General features: G+C 41.5%; 1 protein-coding gene across 4 annotated transcripts in view; it reads right to left on the reverse strand.

Moving 5' to 3' along the window:
- The window catches only part of KIAA1217 (KIAA1217 ortholog), a 570,030-nt gene that overhangs the window by 522,590 nt on the left and 31,460 nt on the right, over positions 1-15,980 (reverse strand). For all 4 annotated transcript variants that reach the window (XM_060248358.1, XM_060248356.1, XM_060248357.1 and 1 more), the window contains exon 2: positions 12,201-12,323. In XM_060248358.1, coding sequence (XP_060104341.1) covers positions 12,201-12,323 — 123 coding nt within the window. The remainder of the gene's footprint in view (positions 1-12,200; positions 12,324-15,980) is intronic.

Below are 15,980 nucleotides of genomic sequence, written 5' to 3' on the forward strand. Positions count from 1 at the left end.
TCAAAATATGTAATCTTATTGAGGAATAAATAATATGATAATAAAACAGAAAACAACATAAGCTGTTTGGGGTCCCCACCTGGGAGAAAGTCAAGGTATAAATGGCATTAAATGCCCTGGATCAGGATGGCATGTCTGATCTTGTTAGATCTTGGAAGCTAAGCAGGGATCACCCTGATTAATGCCTGGTTAGGAGACCCCCTAAGAAGTCCAGGTTGCTATGCAGAGGCAGGCGATACCAAATCACCTCCATTTAAGAACATAAGAGAAGCCATGTTGGATCAGGCCAACGGCCCATCAAGTCCAACACTCTGTGTCACACAGTGGCAAAAAATTTTATATACACACATACACTGTGGCTAATAGCCACTGATGGACCTGGGCTCCATATTTTTATCTAAACCCTTCTTGAAGGTGGCTATGCTTGTGGCCGCCACCACCTCCTGTGGCAGTGAATTCCACATGTTAATCACCCTTTGGGTGAAGAAGTACTTCCTTTTATCCGTTTTAACCTGTCTGCTCAGCAATTTCATCGAATGCCCACGAGTTCTTGTATTGTGAGAAAGGGAGAAAAGTACTTCTTTCTCTACTTTATCCATCCCATGCATTATCTTGTAAACCTCTATCATGTCACCCCGCAGTCGACGTTTCTCCAAGCTAAAGAGTCCCAAGCGTTTCAACCTTTCTTCATAGGGAAAGTGCTCCAGCCCTTTAATCATTCTAGTTGCCCTTCTCTGGACTTTCTCCAATGCTATAATATCCTTTTTGAGGTGCGGCGACCACCTCAAAAAATCACAGTCATGTGATTTCAAGTTAAGATTTCTCTTAACTTGAAAACCCTTATAGCAGGAGTGTAAAACTTATTTATTATGAGGGCCAGAACTGACATAAATGAGACCTTGCTGGGCTGGGCCATGTGTTTCATAAAATGTAATGCTAGGTAGCAGAGATATAAACTTTATAAAAAACACAGACAAACACAAAGTTTTTTAAAAAAACAAAAAAACTAAAACTAAAACATGCTTAAAACATTAGTACTGTCTTTGTATCTCTCCTGTACAACCCAAGCTCTCTCAACTGCACAACAGAGCTACTGAGCCACACCTCTCTTCCTTCTACTGGCTGAGGCTCCTCCCCCTCCTGGTCCCTTGGAGAAGGGAGTCAGAGCTTCCTTTGAAGCAAGCTATCCCTCCCCTCCTTCCTCCCCAAGGGAGGAGCCTCAGCCTATGGAGAAAACAGATGCTTTGCTCTGTAGCTCCTGTGCAATTGAGCAAGCCTATCAAAGCAAGCTGTGATGCAAAAGGAAGAGAGAGAGGGAGAAGGAAGCAGATGACAACCAGTTGCTCGGGGGCCTGATAGGAGCCCTCCAGGGGCCTTATTCAGACCCAGGCCACATGTTTGACACCCCTGCCTTATAGGGTTGGCATAGCCCAGCTACAGACTGATGGCAGTGGCACCATCCAGCATCAAATAAATAAAGAGCCTTCCTGTCCACAAGCTACACAGCAGAACACACAACATACACCCCAGGTAATCTCAAGGACTCAAAACATTCCCCTTTGGGATGCTGTCAGTTTTATGGCTGCCAGCTTGTTATAAACCAGAGGATTCTGAAATCTGGTATATCTATTAGAAGAAGACAGATGTGTTAAAAATGAAGAAACCAGAATGACTGTGATTTTCTTCCTTGTTAGATCTTCATAGATTTTATATTATAAAGGGGAAGTGCAGCTGAGAGGAAAGAAGCTTGCCAAGGCTCTCCACAGCAAATTTATATGAGAGAAGAAATTTAAACCCAAACACCAGATCAGATCTGTATAATCTATACCACTTTTGCTTTTCTGATGTAGCCTCTATTCTCACTAAGTGCTCAGATGTGGGAAACCGTATACATGGAGGATGAAGACTATTCCTCTTTAAAGATTCCAAGTTCAATAAGATCCAAGTTCTTTCTCTTAGGAGAGGGCTTTATTTTAATGCATATGAAGTTTCAGCAATTCTCAGTGAACAGAATATAAATGTCACAATTGCATCCATCATATGTTCATCCAGTACTGGTTCTGTTCTTGCCACGTATTTATGGTGTGCACTGACTGCGTCTTCCTATATTACAGAAACCTACAAAGTTAGTTACACTTAATGAAAATGTGCAATGCACCAAGTATATCCACAATCCCTGTAAAAAGCATGTAATGTGCAGAAAATTGCTATCTTTAAATGAGCCTGAAAGAAATAAGGCAGATGAATGCTGATTACCCATAACATCCCTTTAAAGTCAATGGAAGCTATACATATATGACCATGTTCAGGAACGAAGCCAGTCTCTTGATTTATGTGTCTTTTGGAAGGGATGTATTTTTTCCATCAGAATCTTTGAACCATAAGATTCCTCAGGAAGTTCTAGTTCAAGCTCCAGAAGCTTAAAAGACTAATTCTTTGGAATACTTAATCTGCCCTCTTAAACCTCCTGTGGCATCCAGTTCTATTTTCAAAACCATTGCCATGAATTGGCGGGGGTGGGGGGTGGCAGTTTGCATCAAGCTGCAGACCAGAGCAAAGACGACAAGACAAACTAAGAACATAAGAGAAGCCGTGTTGGATCAGACCAATGGCCCATCCAGTCCAACACTCTGTGTCACACAGTGGCCAAACAAAACAAAACCAAGTGCCATCAAGAGGTCCACCAGTGAGGCTAGAAGCCCTGTCACCGTGCCCCCCCCCACCCCTAGCACAGAGCATCACTGCCTCAGACAGAGAGTTCCAACAATAAGCTGTGGCTAATAGCCACTGATGGACCTCTGCTCCATACGCTTATCCAGTCCTCTCTTGAAGCTGTCTGTGCTTGTAGCCGCCACCACCACCTCCTGTGGCAGTGAATTCCACATGTTAATCATCCTTTGGATGAAGAAGTACTTCCTTTTATCAATTCTAATCCGACTGCTCAGCAATTTCGTTAAATGCCCTCAAGTTCTTGTATTGCGAAAAAGGGAGAGAAAACTTTTCTGGTTCAAGTCTAGTCTCATGCAATCACAGCGGTTTCCAATTTAGACTATTGTACATATGAAAATCCCTCCCACCCGCCCCCCCAAAAAATTACAGTAAAAATGGCTGGCAAAATATGCATAGGTAGCAGATAGAATTTGCACAGAAACCCACAGCTCCACCTCATGACCTTGAGCAAGTGGCAAAGACAGCACTGTATGACCAATGCCCTGTCAGCGCAAACAGAGCAGCAACCAGTACCATGCAAGCAAACAGGCTTGTTTTCCCTACAACAATCCCATCAACAGCCTAATTCTTCTTAAGGCATGGAATACTGTTAACTGCAAATAGCACCATACATTAACCTGTTGCTACGCAACAATGGAGATTTGTATATTTCTTAGATGGAGAAAATTGGACTGGGGATCTTGACTGACTGACTATTATGGCTGCATTGCCTTAGTATGATTTGAATTAAAACTTGCAGAAGGAAGAGGACAGGTTATAGTCTTCGGCAGCCTGGTTTTAGAATCTGGGCATTGGTCCAATGTAATTCCTCCGTTTAATATTTAATTTGTTTCTGAGCATGACCTGTTCTTTAATTTGAAGAGAAACCATCCAAATCTTTCATCCGCCCATATAAAAATCATTCTGCTTCAGAATTGCTCTCACAATATTAGCCGTATCTTGTAGATAAATTACATTTTATGGTTACAGATGTTAGCATACATGACAGAAAGAATCAAAATTAAGTGTGGATGATAACAACATACCAAATAGGAGAGAACAGAATGTCTCACAACAATGAAGAAAAATAATCTAATTCTTTAAGTACAAGCAAGGGCTTGTGCCCATATCTGGGTGGATACAGAACTCTTCACCCAGTGTGTGGTAAAATATTCCTTATCTATATTTGCAGCCTAAGAGAGTCAACCAAGCTACTCCCCAGCAACCCGGGGCAGAGGCTACATGCCTGCATTGTGTCAACCATAGAAGAAGAAGAGGGAGGAGGAGACCATAGATTCATTCCCTGTCCTTCTCTTTGAATCAGAGTCTCAGAGCAGTCCTTTACCTTCTTCCCCCACAACAGACATCCTGTGAGGTAGGTGGGGCTGAGAGAGCCCTCACAGCTTCTGTGAGAGCTCTCTCAGCACCTCTCTCACAGGACATCTCTGCAAGAACTATGGACATCTTTCAAGGACATCTCTGCAAGAACAATGGCTAACCCAAGGCCATTCCAGCAGCTGCAAGTAGAGAAGTGGGGAATCAAACCTGGTTCTCCCAGATAAGACTCCGTGCCCTTAACCACTACACCACAACTTCCTCAAGATGCCTCCCCCATATCCAGATCACCATATAGGTTGGTGACAACCTTTTTCTATGTGCTGCTCTTGTAAACCCTTCAGTTACAAGGAAGGGGGGTCAATTCTCAGATTAGAGAAGGGCCTTGTCTTAGTGGCAAAGTACAGAGTGGCACATGTGGTGGATTTGCATGTAGAATATCCCAGGTTTGATTCATGGAATCTCCAGTAGAAACCTGAATAACCCAGAGTCAGCCCTAGTTAGTACTTGAGTGGGAGGCCACCAAGGAAGTCTAAGATTGCCAAACAGATGGGGGGTGGAAGAGATTGGCTTTATACCCCTCCCTTCACTTAGAGTCTCAGAGCAACTTACAGTCTCCTTTCCCTTCCTCTCCTAACAACAGACACCCTATGAGGCTGAGAGAGTTCTGAGAGAATGGCTCTTGAGAGAACAGTTCTGCAAGAACTGTGCCTGGCCCAAGGTCACCCAGAAACTGCATGTGAAGGATTGGGGAATCAAACCTGGTTCTCCAGATTACACCGCTCTTGACCACTACACCAAACTGGCCATGACAAACCACCTCTGAACATCTCGTGCCTTGAAAAATCCCATGAGGGTTTGCCATGAGTCAGTTGTGATTTGGTGGTGTTTAAATATTATATTATTATCTCCAGCAGCAGGTGTTAGGAAAACTCTTGGTCTCTCCCTCTCCCTCCTTGAGGTGTAGAGAACTGCCAAGCCATAGGGGCCAATGAGCTGATGGTATGCTACAGCTACAAGTACCCATAGGAAATCCATTAAGAGAAAGACTGCGGCTCAGGGATAGAGCCTGTCAGAAGGCCCTGGGTTCAGTCTCCCGCATATGCAGTCACAGGAAGAAGGAATTTTGTAAAAGGTCTCCCTGTTCCTAGGACAAATGCTGTCAGCCTAAGTAAACAGACAGATGTTGCCGGTCAAAGTAAAGAATTCTGAGATAGGTGGATCAATACAGTACAAGGAAGCACTGTATGTTGGTATACGTCAGGTTTTCGCTTCAAGTTAATTGACAGGCTTTCATTTGACATCAATTTGGGTCATTTAGGTTTGCAAACAAAAACAAAACCCTCCAGCAGGGGTGGAATTCTAGCAGGAGTTCCTTTGCATATTAGGCCATACAACCCTGATGTGGCCAATCCTCCAAGAGCTTACAAAAAAGAGTCTTGTAAGCTCTTGGAGGATTGGCTACATCAGGGTGTGTGGCCTAATATACAAATGAGCTCCTGCTAGAATTCCACCCCCGCCCTCCAGAGACTCACATAAATTAGGGTGGTCAGGTCCCTGGTCACCAGCAGGGGATGAAGAGGCTGAAGCTGGAGTGGGGTGGAGCCCAGGGAAGGTAGGGACCTCAGTGAGACATAATGCCATGGAGCCCACCCTCCAAAGCAGCCATTTTCTCTGGGGGAACTGATCTCTATAGTCTGGAGATGAGCTGTAATTCTGGAGGATCCCCACCTGGAGGCTGGCATCCCTAAATCAGGCAACATAAAGTGGAGAATTGCTCTTAACTGAAACAATTTAAGGACCTTCCTTGAACATACCTAACCTATGATATTATGGCCAAATAAAAAGGGGCCAAGAAAACTTCCACGTAGTCAAACTTTGAGCCCAAAAAGATCACTATGATGTGATCTTTTTGGGCTCAAATAAATATGATGTATTACCTTGATTACATATTCCTTTAAAATATGAAATCACTTATTCATTTTTAATGTAGTGGAATACTGAAGTGAAAATAAAGTTGATTTTAAGGCTATTTTCATTGACTTGCAGTGAACTTAGGGAGAAGTACTTGTGAATTTCCTGCATTGTGCAGGGGATTGGACTAGATGACCCTGGGGGGACCCTTCCAATTCTATGATTCTATATAAGGCCTATTTCTGCAAGCACCTCACATTAAGGAATCCTCTTGAATTCGGAAGTACTAATCTTCATTAATTTTAAACTGCACAAGAGCTGGCCCCTTGAGACACAGAAGACAAGTTTAACTCTTTCTGGGTCAAAATAACCTGTTGGATTCACTAGTTTGGTACAGCCTTCCCTTAAGTAGTAGAGTGCTTCAAGCTAAACATGCAGCAAAATGCTGGTATTGAGTGTGCTAGCAAACTTATAAAGTTACACAAAGCCAGTAGTCAGATTCAAAACTAACAAGAGTTCTTTATTACAAGAAACTTCATTCTTGACAGAACAGATGAGAGACAGGATATAATCTATGATAACTGTGGATGGGTACAGATGCAGGGAAGAGTGGCTCTTGTATCCATTGTTCAAAGACAAGAGCAGAGCGTTTCTTGTTTGTGTGTGTGAGGGAGGAAGTGTCCGGTCAGCAGAGAGGAAATTGCTCCCGAAGAATTATCAGTCCACACAGCAAAGGGGACACAGACAGAAGAATAAACAGGAAGGAAACCCTGATTCTCTTGTAACCCACCCACCCCGCCCCCCCACCGCTCCAGCTGAGGCCAAGGACAGCTCCAAGCCCTTCTCTTCCAACAGTTTCCAGGATAAAAACCAAGGATCACTTAAAAGTTATCCTCCCCCACTCCACTCTAACAGTCCCCATAGCATAAAAGCATAGGATTGGGTTGCCTTTCCAACCGGTTTGAGCATGAGAGCTTAAGCCTAATTATGTTTAATAATAATTATGCTTCATTAAAACAGTTTAGCTGAGCCATGAACAAAACCTAAAAAGATGGCCATAAAGCAATAAAACAAAAACATCCAATAATTGCCATGCTAAGGTTTATAATAACACAAATTGCTACAGACCCTGCCATATGAGAAAATACATTTTTGGAGAGGACATGGGGAAACAGAACAGCTCCCTTCCCCCCTTTCTTTTGTGTACCAATTGGGGGGGAGGCACCAAGGATTCTAGAAGTTTCCAAATCAATTCAGTTTTATTTCAGGGAAGACCAAGCAATTACCTCCATAAAATTTAATATACTCCTTTTCTTTTTTTCCTTTCTTTTTTTAGATCTGCACATATTGCCTTCCTTCCAACAGCCAGAGTAGTAGCAATTTCTGATTTTGAGGGGACAGAGGAAACACCTTTCCACCTACCTCTTCTCCCAGAGTTTATTTTTTCATTTACCAGGGCTTTCATCACAGTACCATGGAAGACACAACCCTGAGAGAACGTCACTACTACTGGAAAAGATCTGGAAAATGAAACCTGGCAGTCTCCAAGTATTTTGCATTGTTTAATACCTCAGAACTCTGCTCCTACATATGAGATGACAACTTGAGTTAGCACAGCCATCAGAAGGGTCTCCTTCCTCTCTACCAAAACAGATTTAGCCAAACTCCATTCAACTGCTAAAGACTAGGAGAGGATGATAATGGAATGTGCTGTCTGTACTCCAGTAAGTGTTAAACTGCCTAGCAACCACTTGGCATACAGCTGGGAGAGGCCATGCTGTTCACTAAAGCAGGGGTCCCCAACCCCCGGTCCATGGACCAGTCCCAGTCCGTGGCCTGTTAGCAACTGGGCCGTGAGTTGTATAATTATTTCATTATATATTACAATGTAGTAATAATAATAATAATAATATGACAACATTGGATTTATATCCTGCCCTCCACTCCAAATTTCAGGGTCTCAGAGTGGCTCACAATCTCCTTTACCTTCCTCCCTCATAACAGACACCCTCTGAGGTGGGTGGGGCTGAGAGAGTTCTGACAGAAGCTGCCCTTTCAAGGACAACATCTATGAGAGCTATGGCTGACCCAAGACCATTCCAGCAGCTGCAAGTGGAGGAGTGGGGATTCAAACCCAGTTCTCCCAGATAAGAGCTCGCACACTTAACCACCACACCAAACTAATAGAAATAAAGTGCACAGTTGTATCATCTCAAAACCATCCCCCTCCCCTCCCCCGGTCCATGGAAAAATTGTCTTCCACAGAACTGATCCCTGGTGCCAAAAAGGCTGGGGACTGCTGCACTAAAGGTCCCAGTTTCAATCCTTGGCATCTTCAGTTAGAGGATCTTGGGTTTCAAGTGTTGGGAAAGACCCTCCTCTCAGAGATCCTGGAGAGCCAATCAGAACAAATAACAGCAAGCTAGATGGACTGTATACAAGACAACTTCATGTCACCTGCAAATTCACAAAGTGATGACTGATGACAGTGACTGTGGGGTCTCTCTCATACAGGGATGGGATGGGGTCTCTCTCATACAGGGATTCCTGGATGATTTGGACTATTAAAAGAGTGTTATTACCCAAGGTTCCTGTTGGCACCTAAACCGAAAACTGCATAGCCACTAAATCAGGGGTCCCCAGTGTGGTGCACGAAGGTGCCATGCTGCCCTCCAATATCTTTCCTGGTGCCTGCCGTGAGTTTATGTAAAGTGAGCTCTGTCAAGTGGGGCTTGTACCCAGCAGGGCTTCTGATTGCCCACTGGAGATCTGACTGGCTGTGCAGATTAAAATGCATCCTGTTGATAAGAGCTTCTGCCTTGTAGAGTGTCTATGAAAGTTACGCATAACCTTGCTCCCTGACATTTTGTGGTTGTCACTACCGCCAGTAGCAGCCATTTTGTGGTTGTGCTCACCACCATATGTCAGAATTCCAAAGGTACCCACCAACTCAAAAAGTTTGGGGACCCCCTGTGCTAAACTATACAAGTAAAAACAAGATGTACACACAACTATATAACTGGAGGCAGCAGGGAATTTATGGACAGCTTTCATTGCCTAACATAGGGGCTTTCAAATTCCCTAGGTCTGTTCATGAAGACTACTAGATATTATTTCATTCTAAACAACCACCAAAACTTAAGGCTATAGATGCTGAAATAAGAAGCTGCACAGTTTATCAAGGAAAGAGGAAGCCAAGCACAAGCAAAAAATAAAACAGTGATGAATACTAGTGGATCAGTGCCTGACTTTTCCATTCTAGGGCTACAGAAGACAAGGTTAGTTTTTTAAAATAAATCTATTCATTTTAAGCAATATTTAGAGTAGTACACTGTGGCTTAGTTCCCACAGACCAAAAGATTAGCATCAGCTGATTGTAACTTCTTTGCTTCCCCTACCCACTGCGGTCCAAGATGCCTCAAAATGCTGCTCCTTAGAAACAAGGACCCCAGGAATAGCAGAAGAGGTGGTCAAATGTCTGCACACACACATACACACACACACCAAATTGTTAGGTGAGATTGAAACTTTGGATTTACCAAACATGAACACAAAGGAAAGAAGAACAGACATAATTTAAGAGACTCAAGCCTTCTGGATTCAGGACAGACAAAAGGAAATATTATTTTACATACAGAGTGATTAAAATGTGGAACTTTGTGCCAGAGGATGTAGTGATGCTCACAAGAATAGACAGCTTTAAAAGAAGACTAGATAGATTAATAGAGGATATGAATGGCTACTAGCCATGGTGACTGAAGGAATCCTCCACATTCGGAGACACTAAGCTTCTGAATCCCAGAGCCAGAAGGCAACATCAGGGGAAGGCCTTGGCCTCTATGCCCTGTTGTTGACCCTCAAGAGGAACTGGTAGCCACTATGTGATACAGGATGTTGGACTAGATGGACTATTGGTCTGATCCAGCAGGGCTCTTCTCCTATTCTTATGAACTAACCCTCATAATCAGATAGTTTATAGAAATTAATTCTGATACTAAATTTAAGAGAAATATACTAGCCACGTGATCAAGAAAGAGCATTTACCCAGTTTAGGTTCATCTGCGTGTTAAAAAAAACCCTGCAGATTTGTCCTGAGGGAAATTTCTAGAACAGCTGTAAAGTCATAGAGGGGGGAAACAAGGGGCAGTCAGGTCCAATATTTGAGAAACAGTGAACTGGCTTGCATGGAAACTCACCAGATGTGAGTACAGAAATCATGGCAATACTTTGGGAACGAGAATATTGACAATCAAGCAACATTCTACACCCAACATAGCATTTTTTTTATCCATGTATGTCAGCAGTAGTGTTTATTTTAGCACATTCTACATAATGTGTACAGAATCAATACATGTAGTCAAAATCTTCTCTGCAGGAGAATATCCTAAAAGCAGATGGAACACAGCAAAGAATGTCAGCTCTGTGTGCTGGAGTCTATGTAAGGAACATTTAGCCACTGTTCTTCAGCCACTAAGAACTCTTTGTGGACTCAAGTATCATTTTCAATACAGCTACTGTTTCAAGGAAATAAGGGAGGGACAGAGGAAAGAAGGGAGATGAGGAGGAAATCCAGACAGTGTAAACACTGCTCAAGCTTTTTCACACAGCAGCTGTTTTTGCTTCATGTTTTCCTGAAATAACTGGATGCAGATGCTCCCATTCATTGCTTTTAAAATTCCTATTCAGCATTTTGGGGGTTACATTTCTTCCTGTCCTCACTGTTTTCCATGCAGGGCAGACGTGAGCCACTGGTTCTCAAAAGGCAGGCAAAATCGGCCTTCACAGCAAACCAACAGCTCTTAGTTGTCTGAGGCAGGCACAAACTGGATCTTTTCCCCTTCCCTCAGCTGGAGACCATCTTCCAGAGCAGCTTTTGTCTCCCAATTAGGCTTGCCAACTTCCAGGTGGTTAAAGACATATAGTGACCAAATAACTAAGAATGTATTGAAACAAAATCATACTGGAGGAGCCAGTTTTGTCGTTCTGACTCGATTAGTGTCTGTGATTGTATCACTAGCAAATTCCAATGCATGTGATTAGCGGCTGAGGAAGCAATCATCTGGGAAATGGTTTCGTTTACCGGTCCACCATTGTGCTTTATACATCAGGTATTGGAACAATTTAAAGCACTTTGAAGACAATTTTTAAAAAATGCATCTGATCAAAAATACATTTGATACATTGAGCGCTTTGCAACTGCATGAAGAAATTAGAGCTTGGGCTCTTTAATCAACAAAAAGATGCAGGTTCGGCGGGTAGAGGAGCCCTGAGCCTGCTTCGGCAGGGAGGGCAGGATATAAATCAAATCAAATAAAAATAAAATAAAATAAAATAAAGTCTCATTGCGGACCCTTTCTTGAGTCAGCGTTTTTGTATGCAACTGGATTTGCTGTTGAAATGTTTTGTATATATATTTTTTGTGAATTTGTTTGAGATATTCACAATACATTTAGACTGCAGTATACAGGTCGTGAGCTTCGAGCTACTGGTTGTTTTTCCTTTTGAAGGTGGAACTATATCCAATTGAAGTCCCTTATCTCCCCAAACCCTAACCTCCTCAGGTTCCACTCCACCCCCAAAATCTCCAGATATGTGCCAACTCAGAACTAGCAACCCTACTCCCAAGCTGAAACCAGCTGAAGAGTTCATTGTATCCAACCCCTACAGTGAGCCTAGGATTCCTTGGCTATAAACAAAATGGTACCTATGGTTCCACCTACTAACCACCACCTTCCCCTCTTATCTTAAAAGGCCAACGCATCCAGAACAGAAAACTTCTTGTTTGGCCTATCGCCTTCCATTATAGTACCTTCTTTAACAATGCTCATAATGTCTAGACAGAAAATGCTTGACAATCCACCCGACCAAGAAATCACATAATTTCCAGTACAGACAGCTAGATAACAAGGGACTAGGCTTGCACAATGTTTTACCTGTCCCTCATTTTGGCCCACTTTTTGCACTTCTGATTCAATATTATAGTTCCAAACTAGAAGAACAAAAGCTGTTAATAACATTGGTTGAACCTCAAGAACCTAAAAGTCATGTCAAGATTCCAAGAAAGGGATCCCAGTACAATTGTTTAGTGATATGGAAACACTTTGTTTGCAAATCTCAAACCCTTTTGAGCTCAGACCCATTTTTCTACAAGGCCTAAAGGGAGATTCTGCAAATTACAAAACCTAATCCACAAGACTCTAAAATGATAACTTTGCTACTTAATGGCATATGTTTGTACTTACCCAGTGTTCCATAAGGGAAGTCCACGCTCCACCCAGATTGCCGGGTAGCTCTGACATCAAGACAGGATGCATGATGGGGCATCATAACAGAGTAACATCTTGCAAGTTGTGACTTTGGGAGATCTGAAACAGGGATATTTGAGTTTGCAGTTAAAGTGAGAAATTACTTTATATCTTAAGGAACCCTTACAAGACACAGTAGTCAGATTATTCATTTGGCAGACAATTCTGCTTGTGACTTAACACGAAACCATGGTTTGGATCCAGGACAGCATTGCTGAGGGCAGAAGAATTTCCACCAATAAAGCACAGCTTTCTCACCTCTCCCCTCCCCATATAGCTGCAGGCATAAATCCTTCATCTGCCAAAACACTGCGCTGGATCCAAGCCCAAGTCCTTCTATTTATAAAGTACTATCTATATATAAAAAGCATTGATACAATTTTGTCATTAGGTAGAAAGGAAGGTATCATAAAACAATCTAATCAGGAGAATTAGATAAAACGCTATATAGTAAAGTCTATTGTTTACACAGATCAACGCTTTGTTGAACGTTGGAATCCCTACAAAATTCCTACAAAAGCAATGTTTAATCCTAATTAAGAAACCATATTAAAAGGCTTATGTGAGAAAGTGTCAGCAGAATTTTGATACTATTTTCTACCCAAAATATTAGGACTCTCGCTTTTTCAGTCAGGTAAGCATTTTACTGAATCTCTGACTCAACAACAGAAAATAAGTGTTGCAAGCAAAACTAAGGAGATGATCTGATATGGTACTGCAGCAAAACTGTCAAACCCAAATTACTAATCTGTACAGCTAGAATAGCCAATGCTAGAAGGCAGGAAGAGCATTATTTCACAGAGAAATGGTTTCCTTTTATTGAGTTCATTACAGCAAATGATATTCAACCACACAAACCAGAATATCTTGATCTTCTCTACTTATAAGTTTTTAATATTTTTCTTCAGTTTTGTTTTTTGTTTCTTTTCCTTTTACTAGTACTTTTTTATTTCTCTCTTTTTCTACCTTCCTTTTCTTTTCCTGTGTTAGTTGTGGATCACACCTAACAGTAATTACTCGATAGTAATTTTTGGAATAATCTGTAATAGTTGCATAAAAATTATTTAGGCAGTTAAGAATTCTTAGCAATGCTTACTTAATAGTTTAATGATAACATGGGTTCAATTACATTGATTGTATTTTGATGCAGGAATTATTGCCTTACCTTTAATCTTGTTTTCATCTTGATCTCTCTCCTTGGATAGAAAATGGTCTACATATCTAGACACATCTATATAACTTAAAATTCTTACTAGATATTTTATTGTATGTATGTGAGTATTTATGCTTGTTTATAACCTGATTCCATAAGATTAATTGTATATGAGTATTAATATTGATATTAACTTGTATATTTTCAAAATTCAATAAAATATATAAATGAGGAAAAAAAGAGTATGAATAAGCTTAACTGTAAATGGGACAGTTATATGCCTACCTTTAAAAAATTAAGAAAAACATTTCTTATTCTAATGCCTATATAGAGCCAATGGTACTTTTCAATACCATGTTCTCTCTGAACTACAAAAATTACAATTCAATGATGAAAGGAAGTTAACAGAAATGCACAAAGAATGCCAGAGGAAGGTGGCATGGTATAGCCTCATGGGGGCCAGGTTGTCACCAACGATCATGGCTGACGTGTGAATGGTGTGCTCCGAGCCTCGCATCCCTGTTTCCTTCTTGACTGATCACCCAACCACCTAAATTTTGTCTTCTGTAATGGGAAAGTCGGGGGGAAGTAAAAGTGCATCTCTCCAGAAGCAAGATCAATCAGTGTGATCATATTTTTGGGGAGAAACCTCCTGCAGAACAGCTGCAATGGTACAGCCTCATCTCCTCAGATCTCAGAAGCTAAGCAGGGTTGGTCATTGGAAGGGAGACTCCCAAGGAAGACTGAAGAGGAAGACGAATTGCAAGCTACCTCTGCTTCTCACTTGCCATGAAAGCCCTTTGCTGGGGTCACCATAAGCCAGCTGTGGCTTGATGCTGATTTACACACAGAATACCCCCACTAACCAAGCTTAATTATCTAGCCAATCTAGCCTGCCATCCATGCTCTGAGGGGACCTGAACATTAAAGGATGAAATCACTGTTCTTGGCAGGTTTTTTTTTAACAAGCTCTTGTGAAATCTGTGGTGCATTTCTTTAGCTGTCCCTGTGCAGATTATATTAAACAGCACAACTTTATGCTGTTAGCCCAGGCTAAAGTCATTTATTTCAACTGGCTTTCCCTGTGCTCTGGAATAACCTTGCACTATAAATTCAGCAAATCCTGGACTTCACAACATATTTTCTCCTATTAAATAATTACCGTGAGGACAGTTTAAGAGGTTTTGTTTACATATACCTCGAGAAATTATAGCTTTGGCCAGCATGATGCAGTGGTTAGAGTGTTGAACTTTGAACTGGAGTTTGAATTCATACTCTGCCACTCTCGGGGTGACCTAACTTACCTCACAGGGTTTCTATTGTACAGATAAAATGAAGGGAAGAACAATGTTGTAAGCAGTTTTGAGTCCCCAAACTCTGCCGTCATTGCTCAAACCCTGCATGCTTCTCCAAAGGTCAATATGGCACTGCTCTATTTCTGCTGGTACAAATAGTCATTGTTAGTGAGAACTGACTGTGTGGTAGGTCAAAACGATTCAAGATCCAAATACTGACCAAGTATTTCTAAAGGTGCTTGAAAGTATCTTTTGAATGTTCTAATAATCTCCAACAAATCTGTTCATTCTCACTACAAGAAAAAATTAGGTAAGTTTTTATGCAGCAATTACATTAATTCATTACAATCTTTTAAGAAGTTATGACACCTTCTAATAAGATTAAGCAAAGTTTCTATAAATACCAGTGGTTCACTGAACAATCACTCTCTAGGGTTTCAAAAATCTCCTAAAAATGAAATGAAAACGGAAATAAAGCAGACAGCAACTACTAAAAAAAGGGCAGTTTTAGAGGCAAAACAGAACAGGAGTCCAATAACAAAAGTTATTCCAGCAGATAAGAACATAAGAAAAGCCATGTTGGATCAGGCCAATGGCCCATCCAGTCCAACACTCTGTGTCACACAGTGGCAAAAAAAAAAAACTAGGTTTGGTTTTTGGTGAGTGAGAGGTCACATCGTCAGAGGCCACTGATTTTTGCACCCATGAGGTCACTGCTTTTAGATTTACGTCAGAAAGGTTAGGGGAAGGGGAAGAGACATCACAAAGATGCCATTTTGAAACTGGATCCAGCAGAGCAATTAGTTTACTCAAGATGGATAAAGACTATCACTAACTTCTTCTATAAGATAAGCAGATACACAGGAAGTTACAGAGAGGGATATGCAAAATATTAGTACCTATAATGAACTGGGGGGGGAGGTGTAAAATAATCTTGCTGTTGAATCCAGTAGCTTCATCCCTTGAAATTAGCTTGTGTGAGAGCATCTGACAAAGGGAGTTTTAATTCTGAGTCAAAACCTTACCCAGAAAATATTGTTGGGCTTCAAAGGTGCTCCTGGACGTGAATAGTGCTCTTCTGCTGCAGAGAGACATGACTACCTTCCTGAAACTATCTTGAGAGCAATAACAGTTAGATCAGCAACAGGACGGCTTACGTTGGTACACATTTTATTAGTCTTTTAAGGCGCCACCGGACTCCTGTTGCTGCTACAGGCTAACATAGCAAATCAACTGGAATTATTCTTTTTAAAGGCAGTTGTGCTGAAA

This window comes from Heteronotia binoei, chromosome 10 (genome assembly GCF_032191835.1).
Source record: "Heteronotia binoei isolate CCM8104 ecotype False Entrance Well chromosome 10, APGP_CSIRO_Hbin_v1, whole genome shotgun sequence".
Lineage (NCBI taxonomy): Eukaryota > Metazoa > Chordata > Lepidosauria > Squamata > Gekkonidae > Heteronotia > Heteronotia binoei.